Here is a 27,215-nt window from a genome sequence, read left to right as displayed (position 1 = left end):
CGAGCACACACTCGAAAATCAGTTCTCGGCTGTCAAAGTGCCTGAGACGCCGGGCTTTCCCTTTGCAACATGAGCAGTGGGCTAGCGCTCACCAGGTTTGTTCCAAATATATCAACTAAATATAATGTTCATCACCTGTTGTTTAATCGCATGCTCTCTCTGAATAATCACACTGAATCTGGCAGCCAGGAATTGTAGTAGCACAAGTAGCTTGAATAGTTAGATATTAATATCTTGTCGTTCAGAGAATCATAGACTGGGTGTGTGTGTGTGTGTGTGTGTGTGTGTGTGTGTGTGTGTGTGTGTGTGTGTGTGTGTGTAAGGAGAAAGTGTGCAGATGGCTTGCAGTCATGTAACTGATTGGGAAAGGGTTGAGCAGAGGAGATTTGTGAACAGACGTTATCTGGGTTCATTGTAGATTTTACAGAAATACACACCACCAATAATACACCATGCCAGATTCTATGGCTTTCTATTTTTCACCCGCAGTCCAACAGAATATGTTTAACAGATAGTGGATTCTGACAAGCTGCAGACAAATTTTCTATTTGCTAGTAAGAATTCATGTGAGAGTCCTGAGGGCTCTATACAGCCACCGTGTGGCCCGTTACGGAAACCTACCCAGCTGTAATCGACACTGTGCTCCAGATTCATACGCAGACGGGGGACAAAAGGCACGTGGTAAAGATTCCCTGTAGCCATTTTTTGATTAAGGATGTCTGGATTGTTTGATCTAATTAACAGGTGGAGTAAGTGAGGTTTGTGGGAATGGCACAGATCGTCACAGGGGCTGTGTGAAAGACTGACACGCCGGCACACCAAACGCCTGGGTCGAATATTCTGTATAGAGAACTGCAGAGAGAGACAGACGTTGTGGTAGAGGTTTTCGTTCCAACCGAGCAGAAGACACACCTTAGTTTCCAGGTGGAATCAGGTGTGGCTCCTGCTCGATTGGAACGAAAACCTGCACCCACGACGACGACTCTGTGTGGATAAGATTAGACACTCCTGCTGTACAGAGTGGGCAGGTTATGCTGGTATTGTAGCCAAGGTGAGTTAGGACGATAAAAAAAAATGCAGGTCTTTAACTATGAAAAAAAAACCTGAAACATGAAATGTTTTGTTCAGACTTCAGAAAGCTGAAGAATGCCACACAACTTCAGAATTTGCTTGCATCATATGGAAACAATTGTTTTGTCTTGTTTTTTTCTTCTTCTTTTCTTCTCATTGTTCCTTTTGTTCAGATTTGATTCCTTGCCTAATATATAAAATGCTTTGGCAAAACACTGTACAATTTGCAACGGCAATAAAGCTCACATGAACTGAATGTTGACTGAATGTGTTACAGCCATTAGTTACACATACTTTACACTCACAGTGAAGATTCTACCTGACTTTCTTCAGAGAGGTATTCTAAACAAACGCTTGGATGGATTGGGGTGAAGTCAGACTGTATTCAGCTGGTAAATCGGTACGTATCCTCCGGTCACTAAATAAAATAGAGAAGGCTGACTCTTCATTACCATACTGTGGAGTTCTACTGAAACTGCCAGCTTTATTTACATTGCTCTTGTTTATCTCTAGGTTTGTATCGTATTTACTTTTTTTTTCCCTCTATTTTTTGTTAGTTTGTTTTTTCAATTTATTTCTCCTGTTTTTGCATGAGCCTTTTTTGGAAATAAACTGAGGGAGAGAGAGACAGAGAGAGAGCGAGAGAGACAGACAGACAGACAGAGAGAGAGAGACAGGCAGAGACAAAGAGAGAGAGAGACAGACAGACAGACAGAGAGACAGACAGAGTTACAGACTTACAGGCAGAGCAGCAAGGCGAAGCCTGCAATGTACTCATTCCTCTGCGCTCTGAACAGCTTCATGTGAATGTGCTCGATGGCCACAGGGTTGTTTGAGAGATCCACATTGTCAGTCACGCTGTATTTCCGTACTTCTCTGAACGCATCTGTGCAAACACGGAAAACTTTATATGATGAGTAAAGTACTAGTGGGATTCATTTACCAAACATAAGTAAAGAAAAACCTGTTTTCTTAAACAAGTCTATGAAGGTAATGTGGAGTGAAACTAGAGCAGATAAAGCGTGTGTGTGTGTGTGTGTGTGTGTGTGTGTGTGTGTGTGTGTGTAGAGCTGCACTCATGAACCTGATGCAAACTTATTACCACCGGCAAACATACTGTAGTGCACTAGGGGGCAATAATCGCTCACAAACTGTGTGTGTTGACGATAAGTGTGTGAGTGTGCCCGCGAGTGTGTGAGAGAGTGTGTGCGTGTATGAGAGAGATACCTCTATCTACAAAATGATGCCATGTACTTTACAGCTTTACAGAAAAATTCTAAATGTATTTATAGACTCTCTTAATGAGATAAACATTGCTAATGTTATTGTCATGACAGATTATATTTAATAGAACAGTATATTAATAAGTACACTAATAATGACTAATCCTTCTCTTGAGCAAAAACGGTCAACTTCTTTACCACGTAAAACCATATCGGCCTACGGTATGGAGATTCCTAAATGCAGTGTCAGTATCTAGCATATACCTTCCAATCCCTCCTGCAATAATAATAATAATAATAATAATAATAATAATAATAATATCATTAACAACCCACAATGAGTTTTCATACTCACCAACCAGAAGGAATACGAGGATGCAGATGATCACAATGAAGGCCGTGTTCCCGTATGTCGTGATGGCATCCACCAGGCGAGATTTGAATATTTTGTGCCAACTAGGAAAAGCAACATGATGAAAGCTGAACTCAGTAATGAAGCTAAAAAGAACACCACATTATGTATAATGTGCACATTCAAGAAACATGCCATGGAAATGATTTGACCGTTTTTTCTCAGTTTTTAAGATATTAAAGCACAAAAGAGCGACAGTCAGGATTTTTAGCTTAGTTTAGAGCTCAATAGAGTTTAGTCCTCTAATTAATGTTTGAAATACAGGAAAAAAGCAGGGTGATGCTTGGTCACAGACGCATGAAATGACCTGATTAGGAAAAATCGGTTGCCTCATCTTAAGCAATGACAGACATGATATGAGGGTGAAAGGGGAGAGATTTCACAAGGCTGCAGTGTTTCATTCCTGGCTCTCTACGACTTCCCTTCATGACTCAGAAATACACATGATCCACTTTGCCACATACAGCAGAGGGGAGGTATCAGGGTAAGGAATGACGTAATACAGCGGTCTCTTACTGCTGCCGAGAAACATGATGTGATCGTTCACGTCGTTCAATGTGTTTACAGAAACTCACTGATGTAGTAGAGAACATGCTCAGTGCAATGAATTAACAGATAGAAAGAAACCACTAATCAGAGATTTCAGTAATGAGTCTCCAGCGCCACCTCTAGGTAACAGTAGAAAGATGAACCTTTGTATGTTTCCGGTAAATTGAGTGAATAAAAAGAGAGAGAGAGAGAAAGTGAGAGACAGACAGACACAGAAAGAGAGAGACAGAAAGACAGATAGAGAGAGTGAGAGAGAGAGAGAGAGAGAGAGAGAGAGAGAGAGCGCAAGAAATAAGATGAACTGACTTTAAATGTAAACGTAAATGGATAAAAAGTGTAAGGTGTCCTTGAATCACTAACAAATTGCTGTGGTGTAAGAAAAATAAAACATTTGGTGAGTGTGTGTGTGGGGGGGGGGGATGACCTATGACGCGATCTAATTGAAAGTGGTTTATTCCGCACGCTAATTGTAATTTTTTTTTTTTTACACAATTAGGACTTTTCTGCAAAAGGTTTACAGTTACGTCAGCTAAAAAAGCTGCTGTTTAATAGTCCCTTGTTTCGTCACTAGATTGTCAGATTCGCAAAATAAAGTTGGAACACTGGGGAAAGTTTATGGACTTTGCAAAGTGCAGTAGAAGCTTCTTAGCTATTTGCAGTCTGTCTATTAACAGGAACTGGCGAATGAAGGCTAATTGGAAGGTGTCTGTGGTCGAGATGATGAATTGGCCAGTACTCTAGATATCTTGTATCAGATAAGATTTGATCTTTGGCTTACGTTATCTAAATACACACAAGGTAACTGAAGCAGGAGTGTGTAGCTCACCGTTTGGGGGAGATGAAGGGCACGCAGAGAAGCAGGACTAAAAACACCTCGGCGTACAGGAAAGACGCCACCGCCGTCCACTGCAGACTCATAATGAAGATCTAAGAAAAATACCTGCTGGGGAACAAAAACCAACAAATTTTAGATTCAGACCTTGTAAAAGAGCAAAAAAGTGTTCTACACTTAAAGAATTTCTCGCTCTAAAGTCACAGAGGAACATTTTCATTGTTAGTGTCGTTACAACAGAGATTAACAGCACCACCATCTTTACCTAACTCACAACATTTCATGAGTAATCAATGACAGAAGTAATGGAGATGTTGTCAGTGTAAATTCTAGGCTCAAAGTCCCAGAATACAACGCTGCTACATGACACGGCTACACGGAGTCACGTTACTAAGTTAATCATCAACTCGGCAAATTTTTCGTTGAGAAAGCAGACTCGATGGCATCCTTAACAGTGGAAGAATGAACGTTAAAGCTGTTTGAGCAGAATTTGCAAATGAAAAACTAACAGACTAAAGTGCCACTGCATCAGCCCTTTAATACTGTTAACTCAAATGTTGGTCACTGTTAAAGATCACATGCTGAGTCAGGGTCATGTTTACTGTTGAGTTCAACACTGAATTCTGTTAAAATAGATTTGCGTGGCATCTTTAGGCAGGATGTGACTGTGAAAAAGAAAAAAAAAACTCCCCGAGACAACATGAGGATTAAAATCCTGTTAGAAATGAAAGAAAAACAGGTAACATCAGTGATTCATGACTTCTCTACAGATGTGTACTACAAATTCAAAATTCAGAAGTGTTAAGTGTGTTAAAAGGATGTTCATGTCGTGACCAGACCGTGTAACAGTTTCTTCCCACAAGCCATCAGATTCCTTAATAACTGAACTGTACTGAACACAACACACACACACTGAACTGCACAGACCTACAACAAATACACACACTTCCAATATACATTCATCAACCTGTTTTTGCAGATTTTTCTGCTCTATGCACATACTGTCCAACATTTCAGTCGTTTGCTGGTTTGCACAATTCTTTACATTATCTCAGGGACCTGCTGCTATGAAACTTCTAGTATTACTGCATGCAATATTGTTGAGCATATAGTATTTGCAACTGTCGGTGCTGCTTCTGTTTATTGTCTTTTCTTTTTGTAATTTTTGTATTGTCTTGTAATTTTTTGTTTGCACTGTCTTGTCTGTCTTGTTTGTCTTGTCTAACACTGTTTGCACCAGGTTGCACAGATACACTTTATGTATCTAGGACAAACTTACTAAGTCCTTATAGCTCTGTCTTTGTTTTATGTAACACCCTGGTCCTGGAGAAACGTCGTCTCATTTCACTGTGAACTGCAACAGCTAAATATAGTTGAAATGACAAAAAAAAAGCCTCTTGACTTGACTTGACTTGACTTGATCTTCCTAGGACGAGCACAAGAGAGTGTTTGTGATTACAGCAGCAGCTACAGTATCTATGAAAAGCTATTCTTCAGTCAACAACGTCACTTCCTGTCTGAGAAAAGACCCCATTTAACAACATGGCGTGTCTCTTAAACTATAACATGACTAAGTGTAAAGTTATACGTCTAAGATGGTTCTAGAAAGTTCCAAAGGCCTTTCATAGCAGCTGATTCACACATATGAGCTAAATGACGGCTGTAAATAGACATTAACTTCCCTCTTGTAGGTGTGTTAACTAAAATTCAATGGGAATATTTTAACAAACACAAGCAATTCATCCCAAATGTAAACAAGACACAGAGAAAAGGTGCGTTCGCTAACGTCTAACTAGCTAATTAGCTAATGACTAGCTAGCTGATGTTACAGCGCCACGCCTACTTTCTCCCTCTACCTCTCTAACACACACACACACACATAGCGCTTTAAAGCCACACTTTAACGCTCAGTATGAACAACACAAGCGAAATAAACAACTTACGTAGAATTTTTCCAGAAGGAACAAACAATAACACGGAGCCACAGAGGAAGATGCGCGTGCACCAAAACTTCTGCTGCTTTCAACGTTTCACTTCCGGAATGCGTGGCTCCGCTCGTGAGCGTCAACACGACATGGAATTATGGGAAATATCTCTAAGTAGCACGAAGAACTGAACAAAAACACGTGTAGATTAAATAGTAAATAAATGCTCCCAGGACTCGATAAACGAATTTAGGGTAAAATCTACTGCTTTTTTTTAACTCGACATTAATCTCATTTCAAAATAGATTTTTGTTTTATTTTATTTCAAACGAAATTTTATTTTGATACAATGCCTCCACAAAAATGGACACGTTTCAATCCAGTAGCCTTAAAACAAATGGTGTTTCTCACTTGTTTGTTTGTTTGTAACCAATACTAATTCTTGGCATAGTGCTTAAGGTCAAAGCAATAGATCTACTTCCGGGTTCACGATGACAAACTACGATAAGATTTCTTCTGATGACGAATCAAAACATTTATAGTCTAAAACAATAGTTGTATAAAACAATGTCCGATTTAATTAAAAGTGTCCCGAATTTATTCGCTATATGTAAAGTATAAAATATATTTTGTCTTACATGTAATAACGCTTTTCTGCTTCCGGAACACATTTAAAGTCCTTGTGCTATTTGGGCTAAATAATGATAATTATAATAATAATTATCATTATTATTATAACAATAATAATAATGAGAATAATAATAATCATAAAACAATTATAATAATATTAATGTTATTAATACTACTACTACTACTAATGTTAACAATAATAATAATGTCTCTAATATTCTTCTACTTTCATCTTTTCCCGTTAGGGGGCGCCACAGTGAATCATCTGTTTCCACTGAACTCTATCCTCAGCATCCGCTACTCTCGCACCAGTTACCTTCATGTCCTTATTTAATAATAATAATAATAATAATAATAATAATAATAATAATAATGAATTTTATTTCATGGCGCCTTTCAGAACACCCAAGGTCACCTTACAAGCAATATACAGGTCACTGCATAAAAACAAAACACATAGACAAACAGCATATACATATAAAATGCATTTAAGTCTTAATAAAACATGTTATAAGAAGATAAGTCTTAAGATGCGTTTTAAAAGTCAACAAGCTCTCATTATTGCGAACATCGAGGGGAAGAGAATTCCATAGGTGGGGGGCAACATAACTAAAAGAAAATGAAGATCTGAGTGCACGTGGAGAAGTGTAAACCTGGAGAAGTTGAGTAAGGTATTGTGGTGCAAGGTTATGAAGTGCCTTATAAGTGAGTAGTAGGATTTTAAACTGAACTCTATATTTTACTGGAAGCCAATGCAATTGCTGGAGAACCGGAGAAATGTGATCAGTATAGGGTGTTCTAGAGAGAACACGAGCTGCAGAATTCTGAACCAGTTGAAGCTTATGCAGCAATTTGGAGGGAATACCTGTAAGAAGAGCATTGCAGTAGTCTATACATGAAGTGACTAGTGCGTGAATGAGAACTGCAGTATTATTTTTAGAAAGAAAGGTACGGAGACGATTAATGTTGCGCAAATGGAAGTATGCAATCCGTGTGATATTATTAATTTGGGCTTTAAAAGATAGTGTGCGATCTAAGATGACACCCACACTTTTAACCCGAGAGGAAGGACAGATTGCAGTATTGTCGATATGTAAAGAGAAACAGTTAGATTTGGACACAATTGATCAAGTGCCAACAAGCAGAGCCTCAGTTTTATTGCCATTTACCTTCAAAAGGTTCACTGAGAGCCAGTCTTTAATTTCAGCCAAACAGCTTGACAAAGACGGCGGAGGAAAAGTACCCGTGGGTTTGGCAGACAGGTAGAGTTGGGTGTCATCCGCATAGCAGTGAAAATTAGTACCATATTTCCTTAAGATATCACCAAGAGTAAGCATATATATAATGAAAAGAAGTGGGCCCAAGACAGAACCCTGGGGAACACCAGTGGTGACTGTAGATGTTCTTGAACTAAAACCTTTTAATTGAATATGCTGACTGTGCCCAGATAGATATGACCTAAACCAAGACAGAACAGTGCCAGTAATACCAATGGAAACTAATCTGTCAATAAGTATGTTATGTGAGATAGTATCAAAGGCAGTGCTCAAGTCTAGAAGGACAAGTATAGTTAAAAGCCCAGAGTCAGCTGCCAACAGTAGATCATTGGTTATTCTGACAAGAGCTGTCTCAGTGCTGTGGTGGGGACGAAAACCAGATTGGAATGTTTCATACAGGTTATTATTGGACAGATGTTCATGAATTTGAGTTGCAATACACTTTTCAACTACCTTAGAGATAAATGGTAAATTTGAAATAGGATGAAAATTTTCAAAATTGAATTATTTAACACATCCATATATCTCCTCTTTACCTGGCAGCTCCATCTCCAACATCCTTCTACCAATATAACCATCTCCACCTGCTCTCTATCTTAAGTATAGATAACAATGTCATCTGCAAACATCATTGTCCACGGAATAATTTGTGTAATATTTCTATATATTTCTAAGTATTAAAAAGTGCATCGAGTGCAAGAGGATTTTGTTGTCAAACCTTATTTAAAGTAGCCACATTATTTAGTAATAATAAAAAAATAAAATAAAAATAATAATGTTAATAATAAAATAATACTAATAATAATGATAAAACAATTATAATAATATTTATGTTATTACTACTACTACTAATAATAATGTTAATAATAATAATCCAATCAAATAATAATGTTATCAATAATATAAATGTTAATAATAATAATAACAATAATAATAAGGCAGGCTCGGCACAGGCTACACACCTCATGATGAAATTCTTAGCTCAAAATTTTTATTAAACATTTATGCACACCTAAAGGGAATTCACAGAAATGTAAATGGTCAAAAAAAAAATAAATTCATATATTGAGGCAGCTTAGTGTTATAAAATGTGGGAAATATTAAATGTCAGATACAAAGCAGTTGTAGTAGCAGTAAACATTCGAAAATAAAGTAAAAGGCTTTGTTCTTCAGAGATTCTTATAAAAAATGTTACCGCATTTTGTATGAATTCAGTTGCAAAAAGGTATTATATAAAATTATATACCGTCCCTTTGTCACTGCTGGAAATAGATTCAGTTTTTGTTAAACAATTAGAGCTCATCTTATTCACATTTTTTGCATAGTCTTATGTAATTTATTTAATTAATACAGCATTTGTTTATTTACTACAGCATTTGGTTTTGTCTTCAGTATCGATATAAAAATGGGAAAAAAATTCAAATAAAATTAAAGCTTCCGTGACCAGAAGCTGGAACATCTGAATTATTATTACTGTTATTATTATTACTATTAATATTTTTCTATTAGAATTGTTGTAAATAAAAATCATGATTATTATTTACAACAATTTAAATAATTATTATTGTACTATTTCTGATTACATATAATTATAATAATTAATTAGAATACTTAAAATAATTCTTTTAAAAATACTTTTTCCCCAATTACACACTTGTGTTTTGAAAGAAACGACCATAAAACGGACCAAAATGTCAAAGGACACGTCAGTATGTTATCACTGAATGTTAATATTAAAAGAGCAAAAAATAAAAATAAAGTCGATGTTAAAGAACAATTTCCTCTGTAGTGTTCCAGGAAGAATATATTTGTTATATATAAAAAAGTATCAAATGTTATTTGAAGTCACGTCCTGAGGCTCTTCCGCGTTCCTTCTCGTCATCTTCCTTCCTCACCTTTTAGCTTCCTTTCTCCTTTTCTTGGCTCCTATGACAAACAACAAGAAAACCAGCACAAATCAACAAACACCACCAAAACCCAGACCACAGAGTATATGAATGACACAAACTCACAGACTACACGGGTGCAGTGTCCGAGACGCTTCGTCAGCCTTCAGTAAAAACTTGCCATCTCTTGAAAAGCTGCATGAATCCAAACCTCGCTTTGGCTTTAAACATATTTAATGTACGGCTTGGCGTGAAACTTCTCAGCCGTTTCACTTCGTCGGCGTGAATAACGAGTCGAGCTAGACTTGTGTTGATTATGATCGTTTCAATTATTATGTGATTAATTAGAGATCTGGTAGCATCCAGTTGACAAGGATCTTGTCGCAGGAGTTCAAATAACAACCTGTCAGTTATCTGTCTTTTCTTTAACTACATCCTGGTTTCAACGCAAATATTTTGTAATTAAAGCTAATTCATGGTTGTAAATCATGGTTCAGGAATCCAGGCCGCGTGCCAGATCAGGCTTTGAATCTTGGTACACCATTTCGAGGTGTGGTATTAAATACTGTACATACACAAAGGTGTGAGTAATTAGTAGCCCTTATGATAAGTGTTGTTCCAGGCCAGAACAAATTCCTCAGCACTTCTTCACACTTCACTTATTAGAGGGTTTTTAAACACACTGACTATGAAGACAGCTAAGGATAAAGATTAGAAACATGATCAGCACTGATATCTATCACTCTCTCATGTATACACACACACACACACGCACACTTTCTCACACACTCTCTCTCTCACACGCACACACAAACTCTCACACACACACACTCTCACACACATGCACACTTTCTCACACACTCTCTCTCTCGCTCACACACTCACTCAATCACTCTCTTACTCTCTCTCGCTCACACACATTCACTCTCTCGCTCACACACACACACACACACACTCTCTCTCTCACACACACTCTCTCTCACACACACTCTCTCTCTCTCTCTCTCACTCACTCTCTCCCCCTCACTCACACACACTCCCTCCCTCACTCTCTCTCTCTCTCTCTCTCGCTCACACACTCACTCTCACACACACACACTTTCTCTCTCTCTCACTCACACACACACACACTCACTCTCTCTCGCTCACACACTCATTCACGCTCACACACACTCATTCACTCTCACACACACACACTCTCTCTCTCCCTCAGTCACTCTCTCTCTCTCACTCACACACTCTCTCTCTCTCTCTCTCTCACTCACTCTCACTCACACACTCACTCACTCTCTCTCTCTTCCTGACTCAATCTCTCACTCACTCACTCTCTCGCTCGCTCAAACACTCACTCTCTCGCTCACACACACAAACTCTGTCTCACACACACACACTCACTCACACTCACACACTTTCTCTCTCTCTCACACACACACACTTTCTCTCTCTCTCTCACACACACACACACACACACACTTTCTCTCTCTCTCACTCACACTCTCTCTCTCTCCCTCACTCACACTCACTCTCTCCCTCTCTCTCAAACTCTCTCTCTCTCCCTCACTCACTCTCTCTCACTCACTCACTCTCTCTCACTCACTCACTCTCTCACACTCACTCTCTCCCTCACACTCTCTCTCTATCTCTCGCTCACACACTCACACACACAAACTCTGTCTCACACACACTCACTCGCTCACACACATGCTTTCTCTCGCTCACACACTCCCATGCATGCACACTCACTCACACACTCTAGCTGCCAGAGGTTTGTTGTTAGACCAAATGGATACAATGAGTGGTTAAATACAAACTCAGACCTGTTTAATTCCAGTGAATTTCCCTTCACAATCAATAAACCAATATAAACGGATATGCAGCTTTAACAGCCTCAGAGTGAAAAGAAAAAAAAAAACCAGAATAAAAATAAATCATTTCACAAAAAGTATTTAAGCATTCTTCAATTGGAAATGAGGATAAAATCCATCAGACATATAAAAAAGCAGCTTCATGTTCCAGATAAATTATATCAGATTATTCATATAATTCTATATATACAGTGCTAAGCAAAAATATTCATACCCACTGAACTTTTTCACATTGACACGTTACAACCACAAACAAAAATATATTTTATTAGGATTTTATGTGATGGATCGACACAAAGTGGCACATAATTGTGAAATGGAATATAAATTATAAATGGTGTACATTTTTTTATTTTTACAAAATAAATATCAGAAAAGTGTGGTGTGCATTTGTAAACCTTTACTCTGATACCCCTGACTAAAATCCAGTGAAACCAACTGCCTTCAGAAGTCACCTAATTAGTAAATAAAGTGCAGCTGTGTGTAATTTAATCTCAGTATAAATACAGCTGTTCTGTGAAGCCCCACACTGCACATCACCCTGAACACACCATCCCCACTGTGAAACATGGTGGAGGCAGCATCATGTTGTGGGGATGCTTTTCTTCAGCAGGGACAGGGTAGCTGGTCAGAGTTGATGGGAAGATAATACAGGGCAATCTTAGATTAAAAACCTGTTAGAGTCTGCAAAAGACTTGAGACTGGGGCAGAGGTTCACCTTCCAGCAAGACAATGACCGTAAACATACAGCCAGAGCTAGAACGGCCCAGTCAAAGTCCAAACCTAAATCCTATTGAGAATCTGTGGCGAGACTTGCAAATCACTGTTCACAGACGCTTGCCATCCGATCTGACTGAGCTTGAGCTATTTTGCAAAGAAGAATGGGCAAAAAATTCACTCTCTAGGTGTGCAAAGCTGGTAGAGACAAACCCCAAAAGAACTGCAGCTGTAAATGCAGCGAAAGGTGGTTCTACAAAGTATTGACTCGGTGTCCAAAAAAAAAAAATTGGACACCATTTATCATTTTCCTTCCACTTCGTGTTGGTCTATGACATAAAATCCTAATATAATAAATTTTTTGTTTGTGGTTGTAACGTGTGGAAAAGTTCAGTGGGTGTGAATACTTTTGCAAGGCCCTGTATTATTCTTCTGTAAACACCAACAAAAAAGATAAGAAATCTTTTCAAATATAAGCAAACCAAACTCACGTTTTATCCAGCGCCCCAAACCATGTGCTTTATGAGATCAAAATAAAAAAATAAAAATAATAACATTCATCTTTAATGTTAAATCTCCTCAAACGTCTGCTGATGCTCTGAGAAGAACAGCAATGTCAACAGATTTGGCATGTTTTGTATCAAAGAAGAAAAAAAAAAACTTTTTTACATATTTTAACATCACTGAAACATTGACTTCGTTTTTTCTCAGAAAGAAAGAAAGAAAGAAAGAAAAAAGGAGAATAAAGTCATTATATTATTTACATGTGTCAATGTTCTGACATTAGTAATTACTGTACAGTCAAAAGGGCATTGAGGAAGGCACAGCATTAGCCATCTGTTAGCACTAGTGAAGCCGCACGCACTCGCACGCACGCACACACTCGCACGCACGCACTCACTCACTCGCACGCACACGCACGCATGCACGCACGCACTCTCACGCACGCACGCACTCGCGAGTTCTTTCAAGCTGATGAATGAAAAAAAAATGCTTCTCTTTTGACAGTCAAAAATTTTAGAACACTTTTGTATCTCGAGGTTTATAAACTGATATTAAGTGCCATGGACAGATGCTGCATTTGAGAAGAAAAAAAACCTGAATTTTTAACCGAGGGGACAAAGAAAATTACCTCAGGACGTTCTCTTAAACCCCGAGTTCAGCAAACAACGTCACGTCGGCACGGCAACGTGACACGCTGCTTCTTTACTTTCAATAATTCATCGATCTAATCGTCTGATAAAGTGTAATGGTTTGTGTGGCATTTACAGCTTGATGTTTTGAGGCTAGCTAACAAAAACTAGCCGTTTCCCGACTAGCTGACAACATCGAGCTGCACGAGTTTGTTTTTTTGTTGATTTCTTTTAACAAAAGAAGAAGAAAAAAAAAACGAGAGGCTCCTGATGGCACGTCCGTCCGTAGCTGCTGTAATCACTTTACATCAGCGCTGCATCAGACTCTAAGATACTAAGATTTTAAGAGCTTGTATTAATTGTGAGTAAAGACATCCGCTGATTTCTATTTAGATACGGTCCGTGCGTGTCATTTGTGTCTATTACCTACTTTATAAACTATACCTTTTTTTTTTCCCTACACAGAAATAAAGAGAGTTCAAAAACTCCTGACTGTCATGAGACTCATAAAAAGGGCCACGTTAGCGGTCTGGTCACATTAGCGGATCCGGTGTTGTAGTGCAACGGCGAGTTTGATCATAGTGATTAGTGTTAGAGTGAAGCGTGCTGTGGGTGCACAGGCCGAGCGAAACTCATCTGCTTTCACTAAACCCCCACGATTTCCTTTTGTGTGGTTCAGATCCCAGAGCGTTCTGCATGCTTGGAAGGCCTTCATATGCTGAATCAGGTGTGTTACTGAATGTCCTGTAGCTCAGCGTTCGGAGCAGCGGCTCAAATCCGTGTAGGTGCGAGACGGAAAGTCTGAAAAGAATTTAAAGCCATTTGTTTAAATGGTGGTCGTGGAAGTCGTGGGTGTTTTTAAAATAACGGACACTAGAAGCCAGTATGAGGGTTAAGGGCCTTCTGATCTGTAACCCAGCGCCTTGACCATTTGATTCACCATTGCCGTGGTATAAGGTATTAAAATGACCTATGTGAGGGGGGGTATAATCCACCAAGCTGCCACTGCTGGGCCACTGAGAAAGGCACCTTAACCCTCGATTGCTCAGCTGTATATATATATATATATATATAGACATGTATGAGATAAAAATGTACGTATGTTGCTCTGTATGTCGCGTCTGCCAAATGCCATAAATGTAAACGAGCAGTGATGTCATCAGAAGGTGGCATACGGCTGTGCTTTTTGGTGAAGAACAACATGTAGGTGTGATGGTGTGGAGTAGATAAACTGTTGCACCATACAGTGCAGGTCAGGTCTGTAGCTGTAGCGCTCTGGGATTAGACAAGAAATGGAATTATTTTTTTTTTCATCTTTAACCATTTTGTTGTGACTTGTGATTTGTTGCAAGTTAATTAAATTGCTGCTTTCCTTTTTATTTTTAATGCATACTTTAGTATTTGTTCTTCGAATCGCTACGACGTCATTTCCGTCGTTTCCTCCTTCTTCCTGTAGCGCGTATTTAATTTGGCTTTTTATTTTCCCCAATCGTCGTAAAGCGTGGGTACGAAACGCACGCATGTTCCTAATAAATGATTAATGCTCCTGTCATATGAGCTGTAACGTGTGTTTTAGGGAATAATCAGAATCGTATCACGTAATATAAATGATATAATGTGAAATAAGGACACTGCTGCAAATGGCACAGGGTGGAACATCTGTGCCACATCTGCACAGAAAATGGCTCATGAACGTGTCAGGTTTACTACACAGAGTGTTTATTTATTCATTACGTGAGGCCAAAGATGACGCCAAATTATGACGTCCTAGGACTACTTAAAAGAGAACGACGATAAAAAAAACGAGTGGACTTTAAACTCTTTGTTAAAAAAAAAACATGAAACCGTGAAAAACCTTAAGTGGAGAACGGTGTTTAAGGCATACGGCGGAACTGGCGAATCTGTAAATGGTGATATGCCACGTCTAAGTTTTGTGCATTAAACGAATCTGAAAATCAGCATTTAAAAAAAATGGATTAAATAAATTGTAAAAATTAGCCCCGAGAGTCAAGTCCTTGCCGTGAGGTTTTCTTGGCTTCTGACGCTACTGCGATGTTTTATTGCGAACACACCTGATCTTGTTCGTGGAGATTTTTGTGAGGATTTGAGAAGTACAGCCTGATTAGATTTCTCAGATTAGATTTAATGAAGTATGAGTCAGCTAATAATCGAGTGCTCGCAGCATGACTGTGCACACACAGACGTCCCCAGTGCATGAGAGAGCGAGAGAGAGAGAGAGAGAGAGCAGATGCTACAAATAAGAAAGGAAACCAACCCCCATAAGCAGCAGACAGAAGAGGATTAGAAATCCGAGTTAAAGAGGGATTATTGAAAAAGAAAGTCATGAATGGTGAGGGAGAGAAAAAGTTGCCAGCAAAGTTTCATTTCACCAGCACTGACTTTGGAAGGAACCCGTCCGTCGGCGAGGAAGAGGAAGAGGAAGAGGAGGAGGTGGTGGAAGGGAAGGAGCCAGCACTGGTGGGCTGAGCCGCAGCTTTGGGTAGACTGTACATGTAGACTGCGCCGATGACGAGGCCGGCGCCGAGTGTGAACAGAAGATCCACATGAAAGCCGAAGAGGTAGACAGACATGACCGTGGACACCACGATGGAGAAGGACGTGGCAAAGCCCTTGAGGATGTTGTCTGCGTATTTGACCACAACGGCCACCAGCAGGCCACCGAACGCCTGGTTAAAAATCACGCCCCATACCATGGGCGTGTAGCCGAAAAGGAAGCCGTTCTCGGCGATCTGCGCGCCGTCGTTCCACCACAGGCCGAGAAGGCCCAGGATGGTCCCAAACATCCCCAGCTGCACGTTGCGGATCCACAGTGATGCGCTGCTGCCTTTCAGGATCTTCTCAAAGTAAACGCCAGCGAAGCCCGAAGACAGGCACGACACCACCACGGCCACCAGGCCCTTCGCGTAGCTCTGAGACCCGGACAAGTCAATGGTCTCCTTCTTCTTGCTGCCGTCCTGCTCCAGCTGAACGATGGCCACGCCGGTGAACAAGAGGAGCAGAGACACCCACTGGACACGGGACAGACTCTTCCTCAGCATGAGCACGGAGAAGAGCGCCGTGGTTAAAATTTTCAGCTGATAGGTTACCTACAGGCAGAGAGAGAGAGAGAGAGAAGATATGTGGTTAAGGGTAATGCACATTTTGGAAGGTCCAGTTTCAGAACTTTGTAAATGTCAGAGGCAAAAAAAATACAAAGGAGGATAGTAAAGAGACGATTGTTTACGGCCATCAAGTTGAGATCTGTGGAAGAAAACTAAATACTCATCTAATTATACAGATAATTGTCTACTGATTACAGTGAACTTCGGTGAAGTAAGAAGTCAAAAGCTGCTCACCTGGAACGTGGCAGCTGGTAAGTTAGAGATGGCCACGTACTGCAGGTTGTTCTGCAGCGTGTAGATAAGCGACGGAACCGACAACTTCAACGTGTCCCAGTACTGCACCATTAAAGAGTCGTACAGCAAGGCCACAAAGTCCCTGATATTTCCTGCACAGAAACAGACGGGGCATTCGAGCACAAGTGTAGAGAATTTCAGTCAGAGGCACAAACGAGTTGCTGGAAATCTGCTAGCGGCCTTTTAGAGGCAGATAAGCCTTAATTAAAGGTGTTTCAGAAATGCTTCAGAAAACTGAGTCGGGCCGCCAAACAAAACAAAAACAAAATAAAACAAACTAACGTGTAGCCAATGAGCAGAAAGGGGCGTGTCTTGTCAATATGAGAGTGTTCAGTGCGCAAGTGTGACATTGGCAGAAAGCGGTTTTAACATTGACATGGAGGATAAAAACAAAAAGAAAACCGAGAAAAGCTTACGATAAGGCAAGAAGCAGGACGTGTTAATATAGGATCAGCTTTCCAGCGCTGGAGAGAACTGAAGGAGCAGGAAGTTGGCCACATATTCACAGGTTGGAGTTTCCCGAGTCAATAACTCCTGAGCTAAACGCTGTTACTACACAAATAACACCTCTTTTCTATCGTAGTAATGTAGAGAAGCAGCTACAACCGCGTTTTGTGTAGTAACAGCGTTTAACTCAGGAGTTATTGACTCGGGAAACTCCAATCTGTGAATATGCGGCCGACTTTACTTAAGATGCCGAGGCGCTTTTTTCCTTCTCGATAGGTGAGTAACGTTGGTTTTGCTTTGTTACACAGAACTAATATATGCCTTTGTCCTTTACATGATTATGCTTGTGTGTCATTTTTGCTTGTTTGTTTATCTGCAATCGTATTGTTCTTCCCTTCAGCTATGATAAAGACACATTTCTTTCCAGTAGTTGCCTGGGTTACGTTTGTATGTGTGGGTGGAGCTATCGATACAGGGGCGGGACCCATTTGGGTTAGGGGCGTGTTTGTTTTGGTGATTTCAAATGTCAACATTGGCTTTCAAACAACGGAGACCCTGCCTTTAATGGAGAAAAAAAGCAGCAGGTGTGACAGGATTTCAGACTTTATTCTTTCAAAACTGCTCATACCCTAAACAAAACAATAGAGTTCTTGCATTTGTCTGTCGCACAACAATCCCGACGAGTGCTGACGTCAAGACAAGTCTTTGGAGCCTGATCTGTAACCAGGGTGTAGATTTGGTTTGAACACAGAAACATGAATGATCGTGCTCCCGTTTTTTTTTTTCCTTTTAAATATAAACCTCAACTTAAAAAAGAAATAACCAACTTTGTTATATCTGCAGTTGTTCTTTCGGTTGTTCCCTGTTCGGAGTCACCACAACGGATCATCTTGTCTGCATATTTGATTTGGCACAGGTTTAAGGTTTCTGACACAAACCTCCCATTTTATCTGGGCTTGGGACTGGCACTGAAGTCATGGCAATGAGAATGTGAGATCCTGCCACTGGACCACCAAGGGACGTGTAACTGCAGTGTTGTTTCGGCTTTCTAACCGATCCGTCCCTTCAACCATCGTATCCAAGCAGATAGGACCAACTGATGACTGCTCCACTTCATCGTCAAAGCTTCCTGTGATCTGCTCTCTCAGTCCAAAGACAGTAATCGAGTGCTTGTGTGGCGAGGTGAGGCGATAGCTGGACTATACCAACTTGGCAGTTGGCTTTTAGTATATTTATCTGACTTATTTCGGCAAAAAATAAATGAATTACTCATGATAAATTTGGAATATTAATAATTTTACAAAGTAAATTACTTCTACCCATTTCGGTTGATCACGGTTTAAATATCCCTTAGAGGTTGTAATTGCTAGTTAATTATTGATATCGCCACATCTGGAAACGACGCCAGTGTCAGAAATGGTTGAGATCAGTTTAAGGATGTGGTCATGGGAGCCTTTATTACAGTTTAATACAAGTTAACAAAATATTCTTGAGAATGATTCCAAATTCAGGCTGAACAGATCTAATGCCTCTTTTCCACCAAAAAGAACCGGGTGCTGGTTCAGAGCTAGCGCTGGTGCTGGTTCAAAGTTGGTTCCACTGGCGAACCTTCTAAGAACCAGTTTGCCTTTCCATCGCCTAGAGAGCCGTCACAGCGCCGAATGTGACGTCACTGTATACGTGTCACGTGTCCCAGCAACTTTAGTGCAGCAGCGGCAAACACAAACACATCAACAATGGCGGATGTTGCTTTACTGTTAATGCTCATGGCTTTGCAAACCTACATTGGAATCCAAACGCGGCGAATAAAACGTGTACGTGCAGCTCCATGTAATCTGTATAAACGGAGGTTGTAATCGAGAAAGTACATAACGTTATTTTATCATTAACACAGAAAAAAAGTTAGCCTTAGCATGTAGCTACCTACTATCATGTGTGCTGATAATGTATCATATCGTGGTAAAGTAAAAGTATATTAAACATTAGTATACTTAAGGTACATTATCTAATGCGCTAACAGTAGCCCCGCCCACAGCTCCTGACGCAAGCGGTTCTTAAGTCTAGACCAGCGACGTTTTGGTGCTACTTAAGAACCACTTTTCCTGGTTCGGAGCCGGTGCTTTGGCTGTCGAAAAAGAAAGAGCTGGGTCTAAATTAGGCTCCGAACCAGCACTCAAACTGCCTCAGTGGAAAAGGGGCATAAGTATACACACTACACAAGCTTGTCGGACGTCTTACCTCAACACCGTATGTGTGCTTACAGCTAGAACAGCCTCCAGTCTTCTGGGAAGACTTTACAAATTGTTGGATCTTTTGTGTCTGTGGAAATTTGTTTCCCTTCAAATAAAGAGCATTTCTAAAGTTCAGGCGCTGAGGCTGGATGAGAAATCTATGCTTGCAAACGCTGTTCCTCTCTTTGTATCCAGGGTTACGGTCGGCCGTGCTGGAAGAGAGATCCTTCCTCAGACTGATGTCTCAAACCAGGAAGCGTACAACTGTCTAAAAAAGTCTCTAGCGATGTTAAGTTTGGAGTAAAAGCCCGGAGTGTTCATCCTGTGCTGCTGGTGCATTCCTCACATTGTGTTCTCCTGGAAACACCCAGATTCACCCAGCAGACTGACAGAGGAGATGAGAAGCGTGATTAATCACTCCTGAGAGCACGTCTCCACTGCGGCGGAGTCCAGTGCCGATGAGCTTTATGCCACTCCGGTTGACGCTTGGCACTTGTTTAATGTGCTACATGCTACGTTGTTGCTACTAGACCGTTTGTTACAAACACGCCCGCGCATCCACACAAACACGCCCACGCCCGCGCATCCACACAAACATGATTGCACATCCACACAAACATGATTGCACATCCACACAAACATGCCGGCGCATCCACACACCCACACATCCACACACACACACACACACATCCACACACACACACACACACATCCACACACACACACACACACACACACACACACACACACACACACACACACACACACATCCACACACACATCCACACACCCACACACACACATCCACACACATCCACACACATCCACACACACACATCCACACACACACATCCACACACACACATCCACACACACACACACTTCCACATCCACACACACATCCACACACACACACACATCCACACACTACAACCCATCCACCATCCACACACACATCCACACTCCCCACCCCTCCACAACATCCACACACCATCCACACATCCACCACAACATCCACACAACACACCATCCACACACACACACATCCACACAACACACTCCACAAACAACACCAGCCACACACTCACAAACACATCCACACACTCACAAACACATCCACACACACTCACACACACACACACATCCACTCACACACACACACACACATCCACATACACACCACCACACACATCCAGCCCACAACACACACACACACCACCAAACACACACAAGACACACACACCAACACACCCACACACACCACACCCACACACAGCCACCCACACACACCCACATACATCCACACAACCCACACACATCCACACATCCACATACATCCACACACCCACACACATCCACACACCCACACACATCCACACATCCACGCACATCCACACACATCCATGCACATCCACACACAACCACACATATCCACACACATCAACACACATCCACACACATCAACACACATCTACACACATCCACACATCTACACACACACACACATATCCACACACATCAACACACACACACCGCACCCACCCACACCACGCCCACACACGCACCACACACCACACACACACCACGCACGCACACACCACACCAACACACACACCAACACACACACACATCACCTCACACACACACACACATCCACACACACACACACAACCACACCAACACACACACACACACATCACACACACAACACACACATCCACACAACCACACACCATCCCACCAACCCACACACACACATCCACACACACACACACACATCCACACACACACACACACACACACACACACACACACACACACACACACACACACACACACACGCCGGCGCATCCACCCACACACACATCCACACACCCAGGTGCAATACAGCATAGCCGAGAAACCAGTTTCAGGCTTTTTCAGTGACACACAAGAACTAAGACCAGGACACACCTCTCTTCTGGAACAGGATGATGATGAGGCAGGTGAAGACCTTCAGAACCTCGGCCATGACCACAGCGGACGTGGTGAAGAAGCGGTCACCCGGCAACGTCCGCACGTAACGGATGCTGAGGATGAGCGAGGCATTCTGGATCACCAAAATGGCCAAACTGAAGTACTTCAAGTTCCTGTTCACTGCAGAGGGGAAAAAAAAAAAACAGACAAGAGATTAAACCTTCAGGCAACGATTACCAGAATGTTTCATTTTAGCGGCACGAAATCTGATCTGGATTGTTAGCTTCACCACGTGCTGATGAACGTCATCGCCATGGCAACCAGCACAAGTCCTCCGTCCATTTGGCAGACGTCCGTATATATAAATCTTCATTTATATAAGTCAGCAAATGAGGGTTAAGGGCCGTGCTCGAGGGCCCAGGTGCTTGGCAGAGCTGGGATTTGAGCTCCAATCAACTTCTGATCAGTCATCCCCCTGTATTCGGTGGCATACTGTACAAGTCCCTACAGAGCTGTCGCTCTAATGCTACACATAAGAGCAGAGATTTATTTTCATCTTAGCCATGCTGTTATAAAGAAATAATAACCGCCAATAAGATTTGAGAATCTAACCTCACCAGCGTGGTTACAGAGTGTAAGGTAGCGGTTACCATGGGAACCAGAACATATCTGATCTACTGTCAGACACAGGAACCAAAGAGGTCTGAGAATCATACAGTGCTGAGATTATACAAATATGACCTCGGCAAGTACAAAAGCTTTAACCAACTGTTTCACTCATTAAACAAATTACACATACCCCCTAAAATAGTCTCGACGTAAACGTTAATACTGATCCTAAATCTGCCGGACTAAAGTCTAAAGTGCAAGCATGACTGCCTCACTTACAAGGATGTTTGCTCACTCCACCCTGGCAACACACACACACACACACACACACACACACACACACACACACACACACACACACACACAGTGTCTTTATACACACTCTGGGCAGTCCTGCACTCCACCCAGAGTATTCACACAGCAGCTCCTTGTCTTCTGCAAACACACAACTGGTGGGTTTTTTTTTTTTTTCAAATCAGATCTGGGCCACTTCCATATGTGGTCCTGAATCAGACCCAAATCTGATTTTTTCCAATGTGGCCGCAGTGTGAACAGCCAAGGCGGATTTGATGCGACTTTTACGTCAATCTACATCGACATTTGTCACAATTATGCGCCGGCGAAGACTTTTTTTTTTTTTTTCTGCTTAACACACACACACACACACACACACACACACACACACACACACACACACACACACACACACACACACACACACACACACACACACACACACACGTTACCAGTCGCCGCGTTTGTTTCGCCGGCGCAAAAAAAAAAGTTTTCGCCGGCGAAAACGTGACACAAACGTGACTGGTAACGTGTGCGTGTGTGTGTGTTAAGAGTGTTATATAAAGTGGTTACGTGAACCAGTTCATAATGCTTGCATTGAATACATCACATTACTTCCTCCATAACCTCGCCAACTTTTTAGCGCAACTGCGCGCTGCGTGTGACGTCATTGTTAATGTTCGTTTGCGCATTCGGGTCAGTTCGAAACAGCAAACAGTTCACACTGGTATCTGATATAGGCCACATTTTAAAAGGTAATGTGAACAGCCAAACAAAAAATCAGATCTGAGCAAAATATCCGAATTGAGCATTAAGACTTGCAGTGTGACCGTGGCTTAAGATCACAGAAATAATAATTTACTCTCCCTCTTAGATTCCATATTTCAGCAATTAAACGTTTCAGAAGTAGAAGAAACCCTGCCATTAACACTGTCTCTGAGATACAGAGAATTACCACTAAAGGTGGTCTGACCTGCTTCACCTGATTTTACACAGAAGTCTTAAGTCTAGACCAGCAATATTTTGGTGCTACTTAAGAACCACTTCTGGTTTTCCTGGGCCAGTGCTTTGGGCATCAAGAAAGAAAGAACTGATTTTAAATTAGACTCTGGCTCTGAACCAGCACTCAAACTGCCTTGGTGGAAAAGGGGCAACTGTGATCTACATTATAAATGTTCTACATCACAACATTCATTCTAAAGCACGTATTGCAACCGGAGAACGTCCCGTGGTTTCGATAAGCATTTCTTAAACAATTTTAACAAATGCTGCAATTCCTCACTTTATGATGAAAAGAAAATATGTATATGGTCATTTTTTTCTTACTAGAAAAAATAAAGTGGAAAATAGGTAGGTTTTTTAAATAACAGATTAAGTCAGGTACATCTGGTTTGGAAAACTGCCTTTTGTTCTATGAAGCTTGTCTGTGTTTAGAACAGCGGGTTCTTTCACCTGTAAGCCAAACAAATCCCTCCACATATCACGAACAAATAAAGAAACAAAGACAAGAAACACAAAAAAAACAGAACAAACCCTTGTTCAACATGAGGCTAAAACCAACCTAAACTAGAATGACACGGATGTGTAGCAGGAATTTCTGGTTAAATTTATATTTATCACAGATTCCTGATACTTATTACATGTGTTCTTTACCATCTGAACTAAAATGTGACGGTAAAAGCGGACTGCATGGCAGATGGGAATAGAAACCAGAGAGAAAATTAAGGAAGATTTTAAATGTATTTCTGTGCATGTTGATCCTAATTTTTTAAATCATGTCTTTTACAATAATAAGTTTCACCTCTGCAGAAATCACACAAATGTCTAGTTTTTGCTTCATAGAAAAAGTTCAAGGCATCTGGACATTGTACCTGCTCAGATTGTCTTCAGTGCCATGAAGATTTTGGACCTCCACTTAGAGGAGACCAACCATGTGAGGATCCTGAGACATCTAGTGATGTTCCAGCTCCAGTTAGACTCTGCTATACTAAAGAGGAGACGTTAACTCCGTGTGGTCTTTGAGGACAACAACCTCCTCATCGATATAACATCGATCAGACTGTATATTTATAAAAATCACACCCTCCGGCATCACCCATATGAGGATGAGGTTCCACTTTGTGTCTGGTTCCTCTCAAGGTTCCTTCCTTCACCATTAAAAGGAGTTTTTCCTCCATACAGTCACCTGAATCACCTCAGACTTGCTCATTAGCGATAAATACAAACACATTTAAATATATCTTAAATTAATCATTATATTAGATATATTTAAATGTGTTTGTATTTAAATTTTAAAATTTAAATTTATTTAAAGACTTGCTCATTAGGGATAAATACAAACACATTTAAATATATCTAATATTCATCTTTATATTATTCTTTATAATAACCTTTTTGTTCTATGTTTATATTCTGTAAAGCTTCTCTGAGACCATGTCAAGTGTAAAAAGAGCCATATTAAATAAATAAACAAACAAACAAACAAACACATAAATAAATTATAACTACTTTTATATTATTACAGAAAAGAAACATTTGCTAATTTAGTGTTTGTTATGAATATCAGCACCAAACCAGGAAGATGTTTACTTCTGAAATCCAAGGGTTTTGTCCATTTACACTGAACAACGCTTTGAATTGAAGTTATAAAGGTTTATAAAGGAATAAAAGGCTTGATTTACCATCAGCTTGTCTGCGTGAAGGTGTCTTGTCTTCACCTGGACTCTGGTTACCTACTGCCATGTTGGCACTGAAGTCTGAACCCCACAGCTGTCACAGCTAACACGACCTGACGGGGGGCTTTATTTTAGGCTCGAACCGTTAGCCACAAACTCGCTAATTTAATCCTATGGGATTCATGTCGCCATTCGGAGGAATCGAAATGTTCCTTTCGCAAAACTAAAAAAAAACACTCGCATTTCTCCCGAAAGCGTCGTCGACTAACAGTAGCTTCTTTCTTATTCGTTTTGGTGTTTGGATACGAGGTTTGGTTAAACATGAACTTCATGAAGCATTACCGCCACCAAGCGGCGCGGAGACGATAATAATAATAATAATAATAATAATAATAATAATAATAATAATAATAATAATAATAACTAGATTTGTAAAGATCGTCGCAACAAACTTTGATGTTGGCTTTGACGATGCAAGTATTCGCAAAGGCCGGTGCTTTTTGGAGGCGACTGGACATAAGGGTCAGTGTTACTTTTGGAAGCAAGTAGACAGAAAGCTAGGGTGCCAAAACATTTGGAGGTAAGTGGAGACGAGCATGTGATGTCATCTGAATGAGGAAGTTCTCCTCGTGCTGAGTGTTTGATATGTCCCAGTCCATGTTGTGCTAATTTTTAATTTTCACGTGACGTCACGTGACGTCATCAGAATACCTGTGAGTGTTTTGATATGTTACATGTCCATGTTGTAAAAAGTCTTTTTAAATTTTTTAAAACTTTGTTCAGAGTATCACCCTAAAGGAGCTGGCCGAGTTTGGTGTAGATAGTTTGAAAGCTTGCCAAGTTATAAACCTCCAAAATTTATAATGGGAGTCTATGGGAAAAAAGGGCTATTTTGAGACTCGGTACCGAAAGTACCAGTACTCGGATCGCTTAGAAAAGTAATAGCAACAAACTTCAGACCGGGCTCTATCGGGTTTATTGGCCAAGTGTGGTGAAGTTGACACACACAAGGAATTTGGTTCCTCTGAAAAGTAAAATAACACTATACAAAATAAATAACACTATACAAAACAAGATGATACAGACTATACAAAACAAGACAATGCAGATGTGATACAATATATATTATGAGCATTAAATATGAATACAAAATATATGACTGATCAGTTATGTACATAAAGTGTGGGAAGTGCAAATAACAATATTGTGCAATATTGTGCTTTTTGTGCAATATGCAGCAGCAGTAGTGTGTAAAGTATACGGATGATGTGATGACTGACGGTTCTGATAATGCAGTACTTATAGATATGAAGCAGGGGGTATAATTATGGTGAGTTGTTAATCAGCTTGATTGCCTGGGGAAAGAAACTGTTCCTATGTCTGGCAGTTTTAGTAAGCAAAGCTCTGTAGCGCCTGAGAGAAGGGAAGAGCTGAAAGAGGTTGTTTCCAAGGCGTGAAGGGTCAGTAGTGATTTTTCCTGGCCGGTTTCTGGTTCTTGTGTCGTAGTCCTGGGGAGTGGGCAGGGGGGGCACCAATTATATTTTCTGCTGTTTTAACCATGTGTTGCAGTCTGTTTCTGTCCTGTTTTGTTTCTGCAACAAACCAGATGGTGATGGATGTGTACAGGACAGATCCAAGGACTGCTGTGTAGAGCAGCATCAACAGCTCCTGTGGCAGACGATACTTCCTTAATTTACATTTACATTTACAGCATTTGGCAGATGCCCTTATCCAGAGTGACGTACTGTACATAAGTGCTTAAAACTCTATCATTGGATACATTAATGCTGGTTCACTAGGTTACATACTTAAAATACCATGAGTTTAAAACATTGCTCAAAGTTACAATGAAAAAGTTTCAAAGTTGTTGGGAAAGAAGTGCTAGTTGAAGTGTTTCCTGAATAAGTAGGTCTTCAACTGCCATTTGAAAATAGCCAGTGACTCAGCTGTCCGGACCCCTAGGTCGAAGTTCGAAGGTCGAAGTGATGAGGGCTTTGAGGTAAAAGGGAGCTGGTCCATTTTTGGCTTTGTAGGCCAGCATCAGTGTTTTGAATCTGATGCGTGAGC

At 40.7% G+C, this 27,215-nt stretch overlaps 2 protein-coding genes across 4 annotated transcripts in view; both read right to left on the bottom strand.

Annotated features, from left to right (window-relative positions):
- The window catches only part of bcap31 (B cell receptor associated protein 31), a 21,966-nt gene extending 15,602 nt beyond the window's left edge, over positions 1-6,364 (bottom strand). Inside the window, exons 1-4 of one of the 2 annotated variants that reach the window (XM_027151342.2) lie at positions 6,031-6,364; positions 4,082-4,198; positions 2,650-2,750; positions 1,813-1,957 (exon numbers count right to left, since the gene is read on the bottom strand). In XM_027151342.2, coding sequence (XP_027007143.1) covers positions 1,813-1,957; positions 2,650-2,750; positions 4,082-4,173 — 338 coding nt within the window. In that variant the 5' untranslated portion in view covers positions 4,174-4,198; positions 6,031-6,364. The remainder of the gene's footprint in view (positions 1-1,812; positions 1,958-2,649; positions 2,751-4,081; positions 4,199-6,030) is intronic. The other variant, XM_027151340.2, reaches the window with a different exon arrangement.
- Positions 6,365-8,888: 2,524 nt separating this feature from the next.
- On the bottom strand, positions 8,889-25,469 carry slc35a2 (solute carrier family 35 member 2). 2 transcript variants are annotated; one of them, XM_027151500.2, is made up of 5 exons: positions 25,155-25,469; positions 21,568-21,750; positions 16,877-17,028; positions 15,921-16,627; positions 8,889-9,845 (listed from the first exon to the last, which is right to left on the bottom strand). In XM_027151500.2, the coding sequence occupies exons 1-5, from the start codon at positions 25,213-25,215 to the stop codon at positions 9,818-9,820; spliced, it is 1,131 nt and encodes a 376-aa protein (XP_027007301.1). In that variant the 5' UTR covers positions 25,216-25,469; the 3' UTR covers positions 8,889-9,817. The 2 variants fall into 2 exon arrangements, with proteins under 2 accessions (XP_027007301.1, XP_027007302.1); XM_027151501.2 differs by lacking the exon at positions 25,155-25,469 and adding an exon at positions 21,860-22,286.
- Positions 25,470-27,215: the final 1,746 nt, after the last annotated feature.

The sequence above is a fragment of the Tachysurus fulvidraco genome, chromosome 14 (genome assembly GCF_022655615.1).
Source record: "Tachysurus fulvidraco isolate hzauxx_2018 chromosome 14, HZAU_PFXX_2.0, whole genome shotgun sequence".
In the NCBI taxonomy this organism is placed as follows: domain Eukaryota; kingdom Metazoa; phylum Chordata; class Actinopteri; order Siluriformes; family Bagridae; genus Tachysurus; species Tachysurus fulvidraco.
The sequence above is the reverse complement of the archived record's forward strand: the minus strand, read 5'-3'. Positions and strand labels throughout refer to the sequence as shown.

What these genes read in the sequence shown, in the direction of transcription:
- slc35a2 (XM_027151500.2), bottom strand. Translation starts at nt 25,215, where the DNA reads ATGGCAGTAGGTAACCAGAGTCCAGGTGAAGACAAGACACCTTCACGC. An exon ending in TTCACGCAGACAAGCTGATG is followed by an intron (nt 21,751 to 25,154) that starts GTAAATCAAGCC and finishes TCCCCTCTGCAG; the next exon opens with TGAACAGGAACTTGAAGTAC. An exon ending in TACCAGCTGCCACGTTCCAG is followed by an intron (nt 16,628 to 16,876) that starts GTGAGCAGCTTT and finishes CTCTGCCTGTAG; the next exon opens with GTAACCTATCAGCTGAAAAT.